Below are 15,115 nucleotides of genomic sequence, written 5' to 3'. Positions count from 1 at the left end.
TTTCTGGAGATTTATATTTGACTATGTTTGGGGTGTTTTGCTGAAGTGCTCGTATTACATTACAGCCAACGCTTTTATTGCACTTTTGACGACGAGTTAACGTCATCGTCGCCAGCCACACCTTTATTCTTAAAGAACTCCTTGTTTTTTTCTGCTATTCCTTGTTCGGTGAAAACTCTTGAATCTTGTGTATACGTGTGTACAAACCTGCGCGCATTTTAAAACGGAGTGAGACAGCGTTCGTTTTTATACATTTAAAATGTTATGTCTTGAGCTTTACAGTAGACTGGGCTCCTCCTAACAGAACCCTGGGCTTAGCTTTATTCCTCCAAGCAACTCAATTGTTTTTATCTGACCTGCAGGTGAGATCGGAAACATCTGGGTCACTGAGTGCTGGGATCTGAACTGACTGATCGCTCCGCTCTGACTGATAGCCCTCTGTCTTTAACACTAAGCTCACTGCAGAAATCTTTCAACACGTTTTTAGTGATCAGACACGCTTCTCACAAACACCGTTCCTCCACTCGGCCCTTTCTCACCTGGTCGCATTTCTGATGGAACGTAGCAGACATTTCCAGCAACGTGCTCCTCTCGTCTAGCGCTGCGGCGAAGGCCTTCCACTCCTGCTCAAGCTGGCTTGAGATCTGCTTGATCTGCTGCGACGCATAGTGGCCGGCCTCCAGCAGCCGGTTCCCCACAGACATAATGCGGTTAATGTTCACATACACATTCTAAACAAGAAGGAGGGAGAGAAGAACAAAGCCAAGTGTTAATTAAAAGAAATTTAAAAACATGACCGTATTTTAAACAGACTGAAAGAAAGAGTGCATCTATAAAAACGCTTGCTGGAGCACATTCATATTCGCTTCAAACAACCTTTACACCTTTGCTATGGATTCAATCCACTATCTAAAAACTAATGTGAGTGTGTCGATAGCTGGCAGGCGCCCAAGCGAACCTGTAACATACTTGTTATAATTCAAAGGAAAACGTTTATTCTGATTAATCTGCCATAGATCTATAACTCATATTTCAGACGGGCAACAGTAAAAAGGCGGAGTGCTGAGAACCTCCCAGTGCTTTTCTCTAGCATGCTCCTGACAACGCATTCCATCATTCCAGTCGGCGTAATGAGAACGTTCCCGTTTTGCCGGAGCAAATCTGCATTAAAACATCTGCAGAATCAATCGTGTCTGAATGGAATTGAATTTGAATGCAGCTTCCCAACTCCTTCCAGTTCCAGTCTCAAAAGCAGGAAACGATCGGCACATATACTACAGGAGCTCCTCGAATCAGGCTTTGAGTCTGGGAAAGCATGCGGGACGCCTTTCACACAACCAACAGCGTTCAGGTTACTCCAGTATTGGACGTGTGACGGATCACAGGTGCCACACGCAGCATTACTCTTCTATTGAATCCGAAGATACGCGACGAGAGTCATTTTAATAGGTGCATAAAAGTGGACTTCACTGTATTTGTAGTTAGAAGTGTCGATTTTTCTAACATATGGCAGAATACCACAAAAATCCTAATGTCAGGGTGTTACTCGGCTATTTTAAACACCGCTAGAGGAAAATAACCAACGATGGGGTGGTGCGATATGTTACTCGCCTGCAGTTATTTTCTTATAACACCACATTCCAGGGTTTTTTCCTCTTATAATTTAATGATTTGCAAATCAACAACTATTATAATAATTATTCATTTATAATTGTCAGGCTTTTTAACCATTTACAGTAAGAATGAGGTGTAGAACGTCATTGTGGCATGTTAGCAACCTGTTAGCACTTTTCTTACAGCAGCTAGAAATAATCCCGATATATACATTATTGTTATTTTGTTAGGAATCTAAAACCACAAAGTCCTGTGTGCTGAAGAGTTTTGCTTTTCAGATGCTTTTGTATTTCTGCAGTAAGGGTTCAAAAATTTGAAATAAACCAAAATAAGATTGCTCAAGCTACAGCTAAAACAAAAATATTGACATCTTTGCTGTAGTCCATGGCTGATCACCACACACTTGTACAGCTCGTTCCCTCAAATTAAATACACTCGTTTTTGTACACAAATTTGGCGAATTGTTCTGACGTATCGATAAACATGTAAATGTATAAAGAGTCCTGCGAGATTTTTACCCGCCTAAGACTTTGAGCTTTGCGAGTGCTGTTTTGAATCAGAAAAAAAACAAAGTCAGCTTCAAACGTTTATCGACAGAATTGAGCATTCGGTTACAAGCGAGTTTCAGCTCGACAGATTCGCCCTTCTTTACAAAGAACTAGATCAAAACTGTTGCCGATGGCGATCTCACAGACGTAGGGAATTCGTAATAGGAGGGAAAGTTGGGTATTATTTTACACATAAATGTGCAGTGGGCCTTCAGCATTGAGGCAGTACTGGCTGGGTGCCAGCTTACAGGCAGCGCTTGTTTAACAGCATTTTAAGAGCTGGAACCTCTGTGAACTCACTGGGGGAGGCATAAATGACAAAAAAAAAAAAAAAAAAAAAGTGTTAGAGTGAGTGCTCCAAAGGGTCCCTGAGTAATCATTCCTAACACTGAGAGCTCATTCTAGACTAAACCACTTACAAAGCAGATACAAGTGGCAAACATGCGAAAAGGCTGTAGCACTGCTGCAGAAAAAGACCACACTGTGGACAATAGGCCTCATTTATATGTTGGACACGAACAGATTTTTATAGTAAAGCATTCAAATGAGCTTTTCCAAAAGAGATCATACACGAAATCATATCCTAGTTGTGCACCCGAGTGTGTTTGCATGTACACATTTAAAAGACTAATGCAAATTACACAGATTAGTGCGAATGTTAAATATGTTATATATTGTTGAGGTTTAATCGTTTATTTGTATTGCATTCGTAGCATTTCGCAACGGACTCGTTCAGAGCAATGCATCAAAAACACTTCCTCATGCTAGTTCACTGGGTCAGGGACGACAACACCATGGAGAAAACCAGACGTTTCATATTTATTGCCATAAATAAATGAATGAATTTAATTAAAATTCAATGCATTTTGTTTAAGAAAGCACATGTGGCCTTGGACTTTTTCTTAGCCATCAATGAGCTGTGTAGAAAGGTGATACACTATACATACACACACACACACACATTTTTTTACATTTAAGGCATTTGGCAGATGCCCTTCTCCAGAGTGACTTACATTCATCTCATTCATACAAATAGGCAGAAATGGGGTTAAGGGTCTTTTTCAGGGGCCCAGGAGTGGCAGCTTGGTGCTTGGCTGTGATATGAACTCATGATCTTCAGAACCAAAGTCCAATGTCTTAACCACTAAACCACCAGCTCCCTTCCCACGCGCACACACACTAGTATAAAGCTACGGAAATGTCAGTAGGAATGTTTAAGTTCAGTTTGATTTGCTGAAGCATTTACATTACTGAAATAGTGATTAATCAAACCTACTAAGTATTAAAATCTGAACCGATATAATCTACTTGGTTGAGGAAAGATTAAATTCGTGATCTCAAGGCTCCAGAGGCTACACAAGATCTATCTTAAGAAAACAAACAAAACACAAGCATGTGTAAACAATGAAAATTTGATGTAAAGGCTCATGCGTCATTCTAGGCGTATTCTGTATCTGCTGATCACAATAACCATGTCGGCGTGACATTTGTGTAGTATCACGTTGTGTTGCTGTTCTCTTACCATACAGTTCATTGCAAAGTGATTGTGCTGAGTCTGAAGATCCATGGCATGTGAGTGATTGTTGCCAATCTCAGTGTAACCTGCCAGAAACAGGCCTTTGTTGTGCATGATCCAGTCAAACATCTACAAACACACACACAAACAAACATTGATTTCAGCTGAAACAAAGGTTATTAGACATGTGGTGGTGTTGCGACGCTGCTCGGTTATGCAGAGATTGTGTGTGTTTGTGGGCTCGCTGGTTCAGGAAGGTGATCTGGATAAAAATAGGATGCTTAAGAATGACCTGATTCTCAGGAGAAGAAGAAAAAAAAATCCTGGTGTCTTAGCAACATGCGAAATCCTCCACCCACTACTTGCATCATTCACAATGCTCTATTAGCGACAGAGCACAAAAACAACCGCTATTTGAGACGGCAAATTAAGATTCTGCCGAATTCGGCCTGGATCCTGAATATAATCCCTTTTTGCACATAGTTAGAAGGGAAAAAAACATTTCAACCACATTCTGCCAGAGATGCAGGCTTGCAGAATCACAGACATGACACTTCCACAAACACTGCATTATAATGATGCACTAATTATAAACCAGTGCCTTACAGCATTCAACACCTCGGTTTTGATGAACACCTCACCTTCTCTGCGTCCTGCTCGAAGAGCCGCAGCTGGAAGCACTGGTCGAGCTGCAGCTTGCGCACATGCCAGGCCTGGTGCAGGTTGTGGCGTGTGCTGTGCAGCTGCTCCAGCAGGGCTGTGATACGCGGTACCAGTCCCTGGGTGTCGGCGTTGGGTTGGCCCTGACCCGGGGCCTCTCTCTGACCGGGCACAGAGGGCACTGGGCGGTTGGCGTAGCTCTCGCTGCTTTGGATGCGCTGCAGCAGCCGCTGGCCCTCTGCGTCCACCTCCTCCACGGGAGCCTTCATGACCTTTTTCTTAAGGGCCGCGTGCTCGTCGATCATGCGCCTCGCGCCCTCCAGCTCCTGGGGGAAGTCCTTGCGCGTGACCGTGGCCTGCATCTCCTCGAGGCGTGCCAACAAGTGCCGCGCATTGCCCGTGAACTCCTCGAAGGCCACGCGGATCTCGATCCACTCCTCGTGGTTGTAATCCAGGCTGCCCTCAAAATCGGCTGTGAGTTGGGAAGGGTCCACCACCTTGGACAAGCCCTCCAGCGACACCATGGTGGTCTGTGAGAAGAAAATATCCGAAGAGAATTAAGCAAGGTGAAAACAATGAGACAAATCTGATCACCAGGAGAGAATGATGGACCGAAAGAGAAAAAACAAAAATAATCCACACACTAGCAGCTTCATGTGCTCCCATGTGTATCCCATGTGACCCAGCAGTGTCCCTCCAGACTGAGTTAATGACCAGTAAGGTGGGGCAGTTATTTTTAACAGAAGGCATAAATCTAATTGAACCTGGCCACTCAGGAATAGCCATGAGACCAGACCAGCTAGAAACAACTCCGTCTCAGACGAGCGGTGAAGCCTCAGGCTAGAACTCCGCACAATCCAGCTACAAATAACTAACAAACGTGTGGCACACTAAGAGTAAGAGGGAGTATATTCTTAGTTTGTGAAATACACAGAAATGTACAGCTATATCTGTGCACTTTCAATGCTTGTATAAGAAAACGCTGACGGGTTTAGCTCAAATGCTTTGCAGCCGACTGTATTATTCTATTCTATATTTTCTCTCATGTTGTTAGCTGCTTTTGTACTCATCACTTAAATCACTGCCTACTTTTTGAACTCATGTAAATCACATATCAAGCTCCAAATCTCAGAATTGTGTGCTAAAAAAGAAAGGCGTATGAAAGCAAATGGCTGTGAGTGTAAAATCGGAATCGTGCGGCTAATCTGTTTTGCTCTGGTAAAACGCTGCTTCCGCTAAAACACGTTAGAAAATGAGAGACAAGCGTGTCCAATCTAACTTTCATTTCATTTCATTTCCAGGCTCACAGATGTCTATTCTGAGCCATTTGGGAAAATGCAGGCTGTTCGGCACAGCCACGTAAAAAGTGGTGGAAAGACAGAGACAGAGACAGAGACAGAGACAGAGAGAGAGAGAGAGAGAGAGAGAGAGAGACAGAGAGAGACAGAGAGAGAGAGAGAGAGAGAGAGAGAGAGAGAGAGAGAGAGAGAGAGAGAGAGAGAGAGAGAGAGCAGATGGACTGACAAAAGCGAGTGGGCTTCATCACGGCTGTGTGAAAAAGGCAACAGTGAGCTGTTTGGCTCTTATATTGGGTTAAATTATGAACTGAACACACACCTGAACTGAGGTCTGAGTGCTGTAGAAAAGCAGGCTGGAGTGTAACTGTTGCTTAGGTCTTGAACAGTACACTGTATAGTGAACAAATCAATGCACTACACTACAATTATAGTATGTATAATGCTCTGGAAAAACTTTGGTTTACGGTTTTTCCATCTTCCAAACACCTCAACTTTATCCAATTTATGGACAAAAGTATTGGGACAAGATAACCAGCCTTATGTGGTTCTTCACCAAACCACTACCACAATGTTTTAAACACAATTGTACAAGATATCTTTGGATAGAGTTCATTGAAATGTTCCCTTCACTTAAACTTGGAGACCCCAAACTTGTTCTGGCATGACTATGCCCCTTGCTCAATGAAGATATGATTTACATGGGTTGGAGTGGAAGATCTGAACTGGCCTGCTGTAGAGCTCCAACCTTACTGAACACCACTGGGATGAATTCGAATGCTGACTCCACAAGCACACTCCAAATCATGTTCCCAGACAAATGGAGGTTATTTCAATCACTAATGGGATTTAAGGAGGAATGGGACAGCCAAAAAAAAATCATATGAATCTTATGGTCAGGTGTCCACAAACTTTTGTCCATATTATGCATTTCAGCAAAATGACAGAAATGTAACGGATTATCAGCTTGGTGTGTAAAGAGCCGGTTTAACACACACAGTGGTAAAAATGGCCAGTCTGCCTAAAGATGTCTAATACCGTGCTGACCAAGTGTGACTTCCTCACAAAGTGAATGTCAAGAAAACAGACATGATTCAGATCAGATCGGTTTAAAGTCAGATAGCGGTTGTTAAAATGCGTGTGAAGCTCCTGAACCACAATCTCAATGACGCCCCTTTTCCTATACACTCTTACTGCTGATTATACTGAAAAATTGCTGTAAACAAACACAAAAAGTAAAAAATTTTAGTTTAGGAAAATCCCAAATATTATACACACACTGCATCGTACACCCTGTACATCATCACACAATACAGACTACAGCCTGACTATTATACACCCTGAACATCATCACACAATACAGACTACAGCCTGACTATTATACACCCTGTACATCATCACACAATACAGACTACAGCCTGACTATTATACACCCTATACATCATCATCACACAACACACACTACAGTCTGACTATTATACACCCTGTACATCATCACACAATACAGACTACAGCCTGACTATTATACACCCTGTACATCATCATCATCATCCCACAACACACATTACAGTCTGACTATTATACACCCTGTACATCATCACACAACACACACTACAGCCTGACTATTATACACCCTGTACATCATCACACAACACACACTACAGCCTGTCTATTATACACCCTGTACATCATCACACAACACTCACTACAGTCTGACTATTATACACCCTGTACATCATCATCATCATCATCATCATCACACAACACACATTACAGTCTGACAATTATACACCCTGTACATCATCATCATCATCATCATCATCATCATCATCATTATCACACAACACACATTACAGTCTGACTATTATACACCCTGTACATCATCACACAACACACACTACAGCCTGACTATTATACACCCTGTACATCGTCATCATCACACAACACACACTACAGCCTGTCTATTATACACCCTGTACATCATCATCACACAACACACACTACAGCCTGACTATTATACACCCTGTACATCATCATCACACAACACACACTACAGCCTGACTATTATACACCCTGTACATCATCATCCCACAACACACATTACAGTCTGACTATTATACACCCTGTACATCATCACACAACACACACTACAGCCTGACTATTATACACCCTGTACATCATCATCACACAACACACACTACAGCCTGTCTATTATACACCCTGTACATCATCATCACACAACACTCACTACAGTCTGACTATTATACACCCTGTACATCATCATCACACAACACACATTACAGTCTGACTATTATACACCCTGTACATCATCACACAACACACACTACAGCCTGACTATTATACACCCTGTACATCGTCATCATCACACAACACACACTATAGCCTGTCTATTATACACCCTGTACATCATCATCACACAACACACACTACAGCCTGACTATTATACACCCTGTACATCATCATCACACAACACACACTATAGCCTGACTATTATACACCCTGTACATCATCATCACACAACACACACTACAGCCTGACTATTATACACCCTGTACATCATCATCACACAACACACACTATAGCCTGACTATTATACACCCTGTACATCATCATCACACAACACACACTACAGCCTGTCTATTATACACCCTGTACATCATCATCACACAACACACACTACAGCCTGACTATTATACACCCTGTACATCATCATCACACAACACACACTACAGCCTGACTATTATACACCCTGTACATCATCATCACACAACACACACTACAGCCTGACTATTATACACCCTGTACATCATCAACACACAACACACACTACAGCCTGACTACTATACACCCTGTACATCATCAACACACAACACACACACTACAGCCTGACTATTATACACCCTGTACATTATCATCATCACACAACACACTACAGCCTGACTATTATACACCCTGTACATTATCATCGCACAACACACACTACAGCCTGACTACTATACACCCTGTACATCATCATCACACAACACACTACAGCCTGACTATTATACACCCTGTACATCATCAACACACACTACAGCCTGACTATTATACACCCTGTACATTATCATCATCACACAACACACTACAGCCTGACTATTATACACCCTGTGCATCATCACACAACACACTACAGCCTGACTATTATACACCCTGTACATTATCATCATCACACAACACACTACAGCCTGACTATTATACACCCTGTGCATCATCACACAACACACTACAGCCTGACTATTATACACCCTGTACATTATCATCATCATCATCACACAACACACACTACAGCCTGACTATTATACACCCTGTACATTATCATCACACAACACACACTACAGCCTGACTATTATACACCCTGTACATTATCATCACACAACACACACTACAGCCTGACTATTATACACCCTGTACATTATCATCACACAACACACACTACAGCCTGACTATTATACACCCTGTACATTATCATCACACAACACACACTACAGCCTGACTATTATACACCCTGTACATTATCATCACACAACACACACTACAGCCTGACTATTATACACCCTGTACATTATCATCACACAACACACACTACAGCCTGACTATTATACACCCTGTGCATCATCACACAACACACACTGCTGCTGCTGCATACAAGCACACACTAATACCCCTCCACACACTTGCACAAACCCATGTAAACACACATATTTACCTCCACACCTGTGCAAGGAGACACACACACACAAACCCACACCCACACATATATACACCTTCACATCACAAAAGAATCGTCACACACATACCCACACATGATCATTAACACCTACACACAGACATCAATCACACACACCCACACAGCAAATAGAGCAAGGCACACACACACACACACACATGTGCATGTTCACACACACACACACACACACACACACACACACACACACATACATACCCACCCCCACCAGGGCATCCAGAAGATAGCTTATTAGACAAACACCCAAACATAGACATACAAACACAGATACCACCACTATTTCACAGCAATCAGAAAACGGTCGGGTTCCCACACACACAAGCACACAATGCCCACTACAATCTCCCTCCCCATCATTTCACACAGTCTCAGGCACACGTGTGCGTGCGCGCGCGCACACACACACACACACACACACACACACACACACACACACACACACACACACACACACACACACAATCACCCAAATAACATGGCCACTAGAATAACACACTATAATCTCCCTCCCCATCATTCTCACACACACAAATAAACACGCAGAGAACAACCTGCTCTCTACACCAACACTGTAATCTTCCACATTCACACTTACACTCTCTCTCCTTCTCCCTCTCTCTCTCTCTCACACACACAATCCAACAATACATGACAAATCACATCATTTCAAAGCAAATGTTAACTTGCACTGAAAATTATACTCAGGTTATACGTTTCACCAAAAAAAAAAAAAAAAGAAGGTTGATAAAGAATGGCACACGGCTCTGTCCTTCTGCCACAATTCCAGGAAGAAGCCCCAGAAGGAGCTTGGTGAGTTGTTGCACATGACGCGCTCGCACCTCGAACTCGAACTTGGAGCTGCCGAAGTTGGTCCTCTGTTTCTGCCAGAAGTTGTCTGGTTTGATGATGAGCGCGACGTGGATGCAGCAGGGAAACGACTCTTGTAGGATCTTCAGCAGCGGCTTGATGGAGTCCCACTTAGAGCCACGCATGTCCACGATGACCGTGAAGCCATGTTTACACACATCCTCGCTATAGTAAAGAGAGACAGCGAGATCCAGGGAGAGATAGAGAGAGTGAGAGAGAGAGAGAGAGAGAGAGAGAGAGATACAGGGAGAGAAAGAGACAGACAGATCAGTGCTTGCATTACATAACCCCATCCTCCCAGCGCTGGAAAACAGAAAATACAGCAATCCTGAGATCCTGTTTTTCAAAAATCAATATACAGCATCCAGTGAGCAGGGAGAGTGTACATAGATCGAGATTATATTATATAAATATAGAGATATATAGATAAATAGATATACAGATTGAGATATTTAGCTTACCAAAAGGACAGAGCTCCAAAATGCAAATGATGTGCATCAGCCAAATAAACAGCTGCTGAAACCCTTCATTAACATCTGTCCATCAGTCGAACCCGTGGTATCCCTATTAGCGCAGGTCTGTCTCGTGCTCGTCAGCTAACGCACCATCGTGCTGTCAATCTTTGCACATAACGAGCAGCGAGACAGCAGCAAGCCTATCTGTCCTGCATCCACACCATCAGCGCACACACATGCAGCCAGTGCAACTGCGACACTGTTTTCTTCTCATGCACTCGCTCTTTTCTCTCTCTCTCTCTCTCTCTCTCTCTCTATCCCCTCACCCACATTCTTCCTCGCTCGCCCTCCCCACTTCTTTTTGCGTTTGCTCTCTGTCACTCTTCAGCTCTCTCTATCTCTCTCTCACTCTCTGCTGATAGGATTAGCTCGAAAACTCTCTCTCTCTCTCTCTCTCTCTCTCTCTCTCTCTCTCTCACTCTGGTGTGACTGTGTGGGTGCAGGGAATGGAGTTGAGAAGAGAAAGCGATGATGTGGAGGAGGAGGAAGGTCTGTTGGCAAAAGCTGGAGCGCTGCAGGTTTTTCAGAGTCTGGCCCACGCTCCGGCTCATGCACATGCCATTTCTCTCTTTCTCTCTTGTCTCTCTCTCCATCAGTAGATTTTTTTTTAGGTCTGTCAGTATCAGTTCCTCTCGCTCTCTCTCTCTCTTTCTCGCAGGTGTTACACTGTTCCATAAGAAGTAACAGTGCTAACAGAGCAATGACAAAACACCACCGCTGACTCCGAACACTACAGCCGGTCATTAGTGCTATCAAAGTCGGGTAAAAAGCCTTCGATCTGACAGCATCTACAGTTTGATTCCTTATTCACTGTTTTCATGGTCACCAGTTTGGCTGAACCCTAAAAACAGAATCCTATTCACTCCATAGGCTCACTACATAGGGTGTAACAATACATATGTATACTGGTCAGGGGTGCAGTGAATCCTAACGCTGTGTGCAGAGCACTAGCTGCAGGGTGGGGATACACCCTTACTGGGATACCAGCTCTTTAAAAACACACACACGACTGAAAACGATTCCTCAACTAACTCGAGTTTAGTAGTGTTGGTTTAACTACACACGGAGCCTTGTGTTTCCCCACAGACCATTATTACTGATGCACCACCCGCTAAACCCTGGAGCACTCTATACAGGTAGAACTGGACACAGAAAATGCTGCAGAAAGAAAAAATGGAGGAATGGGGAGAAAACATCGTTTCATAAAGAAAACGCCGTACAGCGCGTTTACCTTTTTTTAAAAGTATTTTGAAATAGATTTTTATATTTTCATTTATGATTTTTGCTTTATATATTTTTATTTGCATTTTGATGTAATATGACAATTAAATACATGCGATGGGTTTAGTTTTCACAGATATTCTTGTATTGCAATTTCACCTATAAAGCTTTGTTTTTTCTTAAAAAAAAAATAAAAAAAGGAAACAAGACATTTTAAGAGACCCGTCTTTTCTCTTGTGTATTTAGTATTGCTCTTTAATAAAGTAAAAGTACTTCTTATCTGAATAATTGATCAATCGATGGAATTGGTAGAATACTGGATCAGTAAGTAAATCGATATCCGTAGCCCCACATACATACATACATACATACATACACACACACACACACACACACACACACACACACACACACACACACACACACACACACACACACACACACACACACACACACACACACACACACACACACACACACACAGAGGGCAAAACTACGAGCAAATTAGTGCCACAGATTCACCTGCAATAATATTAGGAGGTCAACGTAAACCGAAAAAACCCAGCGAGACGAACAGAGACATGAAAATAGAATGCAAATTATTGCACTGACATTAACATAAGAACATGTACTGAACACGGAACACTGATGTCCTGAGGTAGCGATGATATCCTGTGCATTTAGAAACAGTGACAGAAAACAATTAAGTATACATTCAAGACTTGTGGTTCATCATTTAGAACAGCGGTCCCCAACCTTTTTTGTGCCACGGACTGGTTTAATGTCAGACAATATTTTAATGGACGGGCCTTTAAGGTGTGGCGGATAAATACAACAAAATAAAATGATGCGACCGGCATAAAAACTGGTATTTTCGAAATATAATAATAAAAGTGAATCCACGGTGTTGTTTTATGTTCATTTTGCTCGCTTGGGGTTTTGAATTTAGCGGTAATGTATTATGTGTTAGCGGCCGGAGCCCCTTTAAGAAGGTAGCGGATTGAGGTAAGACATGTGACCGAGGCATCTCGAAATGCATCAAGAGTGAGTCATAGACAGATGAGGTGGAGAGAATCCGGTAATTTTCCAAAATAAAACATCGTTCAGAATCAGATAATAAACAAAACAGAGATAATGTAAGTTATGTATTCTTTCTGTGCGGCCAGGTAACAATTGACCCACGGACCGGTGCCGGTCCGCGACCCGGGGGTCGGGGACCACTGACTTAGAGCACAATTTCACGAACAGCTAAACAGAGAAATTTTTTCGACGTGTAAAACGCTACAGATGACAACTGAGCTCCAAACAAGCTGTGATTGATGTAATGCTACTAATTACAGCATATGGAGTCTGAACTAATGACAGCAGTATACAGCGATTTCAAGAGGTAAACGGGGTGAGGAGTGTTTCTCACACACACACACACACACACCCCTAATCACCTGTTTAATTAAAGCAAAATGCTGCACAGTATCATTACACAGCAGTGTGGATGTAATCTCCTGCTTACGGCTTCATTACATCACACAGTAGTGCGTTGCCTTAGTCCACACGCACACACACACGCACACGCACACGCACACGCACACGCACACGCACACGCACACGCACACGCACACACAGTTGTTTCTACGTGTAGGGTACGGATATGTAATGAAAAAGACTCGATAGCGAGTTATTTGAGTGTGTAGAGACGGTACCTGGGAATGCCGGCCAGATACGCGATTAGTCTGCGCAGGTCCTCCTGTCGTATTCGGTCGTGATTGGTGCGTGACGGGAACGTTAAAACAGGACCACCGCGCTTGTCTCTGCCACCTAGTGGAAGTGAAAAGACATGAAATTCAACACCGGTAAATGATTGCTGCAAATGAAGCTTTATTTTCAACATGGTAGAAATGTTGCTGCAAAAAGAAATACACAGTGAAGGAAACAGATTGGTGGCATGATGACTGCTCTCTCCATGACTGTGTTTGGCTGATGCTCATTTGATTACATCAGCGTGTTTGTTCGCTCTTGGGAATATTTGCATATTATTAAAAATGCTGAAAACACATTCATTGTACAGACGTATTTTTGTTTTCGAATTTGGTGGAAATCTTTTTAGACCTGCCAAGTCTGAAGAGCAACAAAGCAGATATGACATTGATGGGGTGAAAACTTTTCTCGACATTGTTTTGTTTTTCCCCCCACAAATGCGAGTTTGAAACCGTAGTGCAGGTTAATACAGAGGGTTCAGGTAAACACCGGGCACATTTCAGTTCCTCTAAAAGGGCTTAACCAGGCTGTTCTTCACAGGGTGGTTCCAAGCTTTAAATCTACTTCCTAATAAAACATTTCAGAAAATTAAGATTTTATTTTGCATGAACGAATTGAGGCATTTCCCATTTACTTGACAGAAAGTCTGCGTGTCATACAAGCGAGAAAACCGACAAAACGAGATGTAACATTACGACTATAACGAGGGAGAGGGGGTGGAGCTTCCAGGGTATCCAGTTTAAAACGTCTACACACCTGTCACTCTTTCCAGAGTCAAGTATCGATTGGTCTATCTGCCGGATTTAGAAAGGAAAATAAGAAGCTGCTCTTTTTTGCGTATTTATGAACGATCAGGTCCAAGAGTGCACTCCAACAGGAGTCAACAGATGAAGATATTTTTCAGGGCTGATGTATTCGTAAGACAAGGTGGTGCCGGCGATACCTGATTTTTCCAGCCAGATGTGATTCTTCCCCACAATTGTATAAGATGTTTATGAATGCAAAAGCATGACCGTTTCCCTTCACTTGAACCAGGAAACCCAAAGCTGTTTCTGTATGATTGTCACTGTGCACAGTGTAAACCTCATTACTATATACTTTTGCATTGGTTGGAGTGGAAGATCTTGAGTGGCCTGCTATAGATCTCTGATCTCAACCCTAATGATCACCTTTGGGATGAATTGGTTTGCTGACTGCACCCCAGGTCTCCTCACACTACACCATTATCCTGACTTTACTAACATCTTTATAGCTGAATGAGCACAAATCTCCACAGACACACTGAAATCTAGTGGAACATCTTCCCAGAAGAGTGGAGG

General features: G+C 42.7%; 1 protein-coding gene across 10 annotated transcripts in view; it reads right to left on the bottom strand.

The window, feature by feature from the left end:
* The window catches only part of trioa (trio Rho guanine nucleotide exchange factor a), a 111,393-nt gene that overhangs the window by 40,571 nt on the left and 55,707 nt on the right, over positions 1–15,115 (bottom strand). For 8 of the 10 annotated variants that reach the window (XR_014530549.1, XR_014530550.1, XR_014530551.1 and 5 more), the window contains exons 4-8: positions 13,742–13,856; positions 10,278–10,470; positions 4,320–4,868; positions 3,685–3,807; positions 540–731 (exon numbers count right to left, since the gene is read on the bottom strand). Coding sequence is in view for 5 of the 10 variants with exons in the window: in XM_083523321.1 (XP_083379447.1) it covers positions 540–731; positions 3,685–3,807; positions 4,320–4,868; positions 10,278–10,470; positions 13,742–13,856 (1,172 nt within the window). In the remaining 5 variants the exon portion in view is untranslated. Of the gene's footprint in view, positions 1–539; positions 732–3,684; positions 3,808–4,319; positions 4,869–10,277; positions 10,471–10,766; positions 11,097–13,741; positions 13,857–15,115 lie in introns of those variants that run through there. The other 2 variants (XR_014530553.1, XM_083523322.1) reach the window with 2 other exon arrangements.

Source organism: Silurus aristotelis (genome assembly GCF_946808225.1).
Source record: "Silurus aristotelis genome assembly, chromosome: 21".
In the NCBI taxonomy this organism is placed as follows: Eukaryota; Metazoa; Chordata; class Actinopteri; order Siluriformes; family Siluridae; genus Silurus; species Silurus aristotelis.
Note: the sequence above shows the minus strand (reverse complement) of the source record. Positions and strands in the feature narration are given on the sequence as shown.